Source organism: Patella vulgata, chromosome 4 (assembly GCF_932274485.2).
Source record: "Patella vulgata chromosome 4, xgPatVulg1.2, whole genome shotgun sequence".
Lineage (NCBI taxonomy): Eukaryota > Metazoa > Mollusca > Gastropoda > Patellidae > Patella > Patella vulgata.
In genome coordinates, this window is record NC_065882.2 from 82,930,658 (window position 1) to 82,936,998 (window position 6,341).

General features: G+C 37.9%; 1 protein-coding gene across 1 annotated transcript; it reads right to left on the minus strand.

The window, feature by feature from the left end:
- Nucleotides 1-1,265: 1,265 nt before the first annotated feature.
- On the minus strand, nucleotides 1,266-5,550 carry LOC126818542 (RNA transcription, translation and transport factor protein-like). Its single transcript, XM_050546007.2, has one exon. It carries the CDS (start codon nucleotides 5,416-5,418, stop codon nucleotides 4,672-4,674), a length of 747 nt encoding a protein of 248 aa, XP_050401964.2. The 5' UTR covers nucleotides 5,419-5,550; the 3' UTR covers nucleotides 1,266-4,671.
- Between the last annotated feature and the right edge of the window lie 791 nt (nucleotides 5,551-6,341).

Consider the following 6,341-nt stretch of genomic DNA (forward strand, 5'->3'; position numbering starts at 1 on the left):
AAACAAGTTTTATAAAAGGCTATATTTTAGATACATTTTTAGTAAATTGTTAACTTAAGTCTGAGAATGCTTGGTGGACTCGGGGTCAGGTCTCATAAAGATGGGCGTTCACCATACAGTGTGCTATCAAGCAAATTTTGTCTGGACAGCGGCACTACGACCTACTCTCGTTTCAAATTCCACACCAATGTGTACACAGGACCTCAGTTTTCCATCCCATCCGAAAGACTATGCATTTTACCTTGCCAGACCCTCCCTCCTGCACCACTGACAAGGGGGAACCCCACCAGAAAATTGTGATGAACTTTCTCAACATCTTACTCACTGAGCCACCGTGGATCCCTTAACAAAGGCTCCGCGCCCCCAAAATACTTTTAACGTTATTTCATGTTTGAGTGGTTCGCACCACAAACTATTTTTTACCCCGTGTTGCTCACTTCTTCTTATGGGCCGTTTGTTCGTGATCGAAATAAGCTGTTTGTTTAGAGAAAGAGAGAAATGGGGTTTAACTCCACTCGACACAAACTAGGTCATTTCGGGACTAACACATGGTTCAATTTTATTTCAATAATTCGCTAGCGCATAGGGGTCTTTAGCAGTGGGAGGAAACAGGAGAATCCGGTGAAAACCCAAGAGATTGCACAGGCGACCCTATTCCTTGTCACGTACAACCGAGGAATCGAAATCACGCGTTAACTCAATGACACACCTTCTGTTACAGCGCGCATGTGCTAACCATCAGATTGGGGCTGATGTAGACCAAGTCGAAGCAGGTTTACATGTAGTACATTTGCAATTAAGCAAGTTTATTCATTAAAAAATTGACAACTAGGACACGAATATAGCCAATAGAAAGCCAGCATCATAGGAGGACCGCGCCATAGACAAAACCGATAAGTGAAATGGAGTTTAACAACGTCCTACTGTTCTGCTCCGACTGGGCTAATGAAGACGGGCATATGCCATACAGTGTGCTATAAGGGAGATTTTGCCCGGGCAGCGGCGCTACGGCCCACTCTTATATAAAATTCCAACTGTCAAGGGATCTTTAATGTGCCAATGTGTACACGGGACCTCGGTTTTGCGTATAATTTTAACGACTAGACAGCGGTCCTTGTCAGGTCCTGCACTACTGGATGAACTTTCTCGGCCAACACAGGGATTGAACACAGGACCCGCAGGTTACCGAGCCAACGTCATACCCACGGAGGCACAAAACAAAAGAACAAACTATATACAGGCTACTGTAAAAATTAAAACAAAAATACGATAAAGACAATTTTTTATATTAAAAATACAGTGGTATAAACTACAGCAGTGGTCTTCAACCTTTTTGGCCAACGGCACACCTTGGAACACATGAAAAAAATAGCGGCATACCTGGCTAAATATATATGAAAAATATTTGAATTTTGCAAAATAAAAACATAGTAAGTCAGACGGCATACAACCGTAGAAAGAGACTAGTCATAGACACATGGAATGACTCAAACTAAATAAAAAAAAAACCACAGCTATGAACTTATCAGTAGACACCAGTGAATACTCAATTGGGATCACTAGGTTTTTTTTGCATTTTTCTTAAGTTTGGTACACATAGGAGGATCTCGCGGCACACCAGAACACACTAGTTGAGAATCACTATAAACTACAGGATGTGAAGAAAGGGTTTATGAAAATATTTGAATTTTTCAAAATAAAAACATGGCAAGTCATAGACGGCATACAACTGTAGACACAGACTAGTCATAGACACATAGAATGACTCAAACTAAATAAAAAATAACACAGCTATGAACTTATCAGTAGACACCAGTGAATACTCAATTGGGATCACTGTTTTTTTTTTTGCATTTTCTTAGTTTGGTACACAGAGGAGGATATCGCGGCACACCAGAGCACACTAGTTGAGAATCACTATAAACTACAAGATGTGAACAATGGTTTTATGAAAATATTTGAATTTTTCAAAATAAAAACATGGCGAGTCATAGATGGCATACAACTGTAGATACAGACTAGTCCTAGACTCATAGAATGACTCAAACTAAATAAAAAAAAACACAGCAGTAGACACCAGTGAATACTCAATTGGGATCACTGTTTTTTTTGTGCATTTTCTTAAGTTTGGTACACATAGGAGGATTTCGCGGCACACCAGTAATCACTATAAACTAGAGGATGTGAAGAACGGGTTTATAAAAATATTTAAATATTTCAAAATAAAAACATTTAAATAAATAAAAAAACACAGTTAAGAACTTATCAGTAGACACCAGAGAATACTCAATTGGGATCACTGTTTTTTTTATTTTTTTGGCACCCCATAGGAGGATCTCGCGGCACACCAGAGCACACTAGTTGAGAATCACTATAAACTACAAGATGTGAAGTACGGTTTTATTGACAACAATAAGACATTTACTATACAGGCTAATGTAAAAATAAACAGTATATAATGATACTGACATGTATATTTATAACATTACTACAGGCTTGTCTTACTCTTAGGCAAATTCCAGGCAACACAGAGAACTTGACATCGCCTTGATGCCAGCATTGTTCTTTGGGATGCTGTGGGGCTCAAACTTCCAGCAAAAAAATGTCTCTGGACAGTTTAATTACAATCAGACCTGTCATGGGTTTGGGTTCTTTTACATTTTTTGTCCCATCTGAACGACTAGGTGCTGTTCGTGGCCAGATCCTGTACCACTGACAAGGGAAAAACACGCAGGAAAGTCCTGATGAACTTTCTCAGCCAACACCAGTAGCGAAGCCAGGACCTCCACGAAGCCAGGCCCTCCTGCCACCCTGGCTCCATCTACTGGCCACCAAAAGACATTTAGATCTATATTAAAATCAGATCAATGGAGGAAGAGAAAAAATAATATTAGGAATACATTTTTATCTTTTATTTTAACAAACTGGCCGCTCATTCACTTATTGTATATTAATATTACCATTAAGTTAGTATAAATAAAATAAAGCCAACAAAACAAGTATGGCCGTAATATATGAACGAGGAACCAATCGAGTATTTTTTTTTTTGGAGAGAGTGGTTGAGGGAGAGTGCCATCCCCAAGAACAAGGTTAATAAGGGTGGGTGGGGAGACACCCCAAAGAACAAGAGGCGGGGAGAAGCTGTGCTGCCTTCAAGTACAAGATTATTAACAAAAGGGGGGGGGGGCGTCACCCTTAAGAACAAGAAGAATATCAAGACATGGCGGGGTGAGAGAGTCACAATCCCACGAATAAGAAGGGTACCAAGTCATGTGTCAGACACAAGAACAAGAAGAATACCAAGGGTAGAGTTCCCTCATGGAAAATAGACCAAAATCAAATTTTGAACAGGCTTTTATGCAGAACGAAATTATAAAAATAATTGATTGCAATCATTTTCTTCTCAATTTATTATATATCTTTTTTTTATCTTAAGGTCAAACACCATTTTTTTTAATTGATGTCCAACTTTACGAAGACATAAAATGAAATCCCAAGCAAAAACAGTACCGTATAAAAATAATATTATTCCTATTAGTTTTGCAATAAATTGGGTCCTCAAATTTAAAGAGAGCTAGATGTCAGATGATGTCATATTACAAACTATACCAATGTGACGTTGAAAAACCACAACAGTGGTTTGGGATAAAAGTGTTTTACTGGACAGATTTCTTTTTGTTGCAAGGTTTTATTGTTGTGCAATGATCGATAATTGAATAAGCAAGGGCTCGCTTGTGAGTAGGACTACCGTATAATTCTTTGGTCAAGTCTTGCTTGGTGAACATACATACATGTAGGCTTTGAACGATATAAAGTATATAAATTTATCTAGCTGAGCACCCTCAAGTACAGTTAACTTGGCATAAGTCGGATCTAATTTGACTGATCAATTTTATCCGAGTTAAACAAAGATTCGGGTTAGGCGAAGACCGAAATTCAATCTTAGCTCGATTAGAAATAAACTGCAAGAGCCGGATTTCAAGCTTTTATTCTTATGTGCGAGTAGATAACTTGCGTTTTGGTGCGAGTAGATAACTTCGTTTTGGTGGATGTAGATAACTTCTGTTTTGTTGCCAACTTTGAAAAATGTCCTAATTTTTCCAGTAAAGTGTCTCGTACAGCAGACAGTGAGTTTCAAATTTTCCAGGAAAATTCTATTATTGAATCGCATCAAATTCGGCCGATTTGAGTCAAAATGATAGAGAAAAGTATTTTGGGGCTCTGTGCATGGAATACATTGTACCTAACTGCATTTTAGACCATCGGGACGAAACTGACCTGGTCAAATTCTGAACATACTACCGATCCAACTTGGGCGAAGGAAAAGTCAGAATTACATCAAATGGACTGAACATTTTGATCCGAGCTGAGCAAAGATCTGACTTCGGAAATCCGACTTACGTGCAGGATCAAAGGGTCCAATCAATTTTATCAGAGTTGAACTAAGATCCGACTTATGCAAAGTTTACTGTACATTAAATTATTGACATTAATTTCATCAAGTATATTATGAGTAGGATTAGGCCCTACGTGATATTTAAATAAGCAGTTATCTTCCCTTTGTTTAACAGTGCATATGCAGCTCTAATACCTCAAATGGTATACAAGTTCAAAGAAATAGCACTATAAATTTATTAAAGGGACTTAATTTATTAAAGGGACTTAATTTCTTCATCCACGGCCAACTTTACCCAGTTTCTGGTCAGTCCTAGGGTCAGCCGTTATTGCCTGAACACTAACAATGGCAGAATTGATATTATTCTGTAGATCTCTCAGTTCTTTAATATGTAACAATCGTATAATTTTGGCCGCTTCGTTGATTATATAGTCTTTGGTTTCAAAACCTAACACAGTTTCAGCAATTGGAATATATTCGTCCTTTGTACTTCCACTACTTTTGTTCTGTAAGCTGGACATTCGGTCTTGAATTAATAACCCAATTGCTTTTAACATCACAAGGTGATCAGAATGAGGTGGGATTTTTAACAACATAGAAAGGGATGTAACTCCTGCTTTGAAATCTGGATCATTGAAATCTAACCGATCCATAGGATTATCAGAAATTAGAGCTTTGCTTCCATTTGATTGTTGAACAACCGCTGGTGTAATTGCTTTATATTTGTCAACATTGTCCCCATAATCAAGTCTAACCGCGTAGCCTAGCAACCAATCGATAACAGACGACTTCATACTTTCTTCATAAGTAAATGGACAATTCAGTTCAGTTAAATACTGTTTCAGATGATTATCCCATGTTGGTTCATTAATGCCTCTTAGACCAGCCCGTTCTTCTATTTTAAAGTGTCGGATTTTCTGGTCTTCCAACCATACCACCAGGTTTCTGAACTCCATTCCATCTTCAATATTGAATTCTTCTGGTCTAGGATATTCTAATGCAAGAAGTTTTCGTCTAAACATATTCCCTGACCGAAAACTGTAATCTATTCAAATGTTTTAAGTTATGACAAGCTTTACTTATTACGAAATTATTCTTTTTATATTAAATTGCTGACTCCTTCTCTGAAACCGGTCGAAGACAGGGGATTGTGGGTAACACGTGTTGCCAATCGGTGTCACACTGATCCGCAGTGAATATTCGCTTGGCCGCTACAATCACTGATAAGGATGACATCGATGCGACTTAATGACTACAAAATATTAACTTTTTTCTTTCGACAAATTAAATTCTGAAACATTTTTTTTTAGTATTAGAAAAATAAATAAAGGTGTTTGAATTGTATCTTGATAAAAAAATATTCCATATTTAGCGTAAATAGGTACAGAAAATAGTACGCGGAGGCGTAAAATGGGTAAAACGATATAATTCTGCCCGTACCAGTTCATATTACTACGCTCGATGTAAACAACGCACGTGTGACCATCAATTTGACGTTTTTTTTCTGTTTGTTTACTCTGAATTCTTTCAGAAGTACATTTTTACCGTCTAATCTGATTGACCTGCTCGTGTTTGTTTTAAAACAACAAAACAAGCCACAGAAGTAATCTTTTTTTGGCGTTATCGATGCCATCTTGTTTTGTTGGTAAACATTGTGATGTGACGTCACCCTTAGAACTACAGCGGTCTGACCTTTTAAAGGTCAGTCATCTTGGACAGAGATAAAAGACGGATGTCGCATTAGGTCTGTAAAACAGATTGAATCGGTGTATCGAGTCAGTTTTCATGTTAATAAGTTCCCACACCAAGGGAGGCAACTCCATTTTAAACTCTATGGAAGCAGCCCACCATTACTTTCCACAGAGACTTTTTGAATGTTAATTCGGGTCTCTGCATGGCCCAAACTTTTTCCAAATTTACGTTGCGCTGAACCTAGTTATACCCC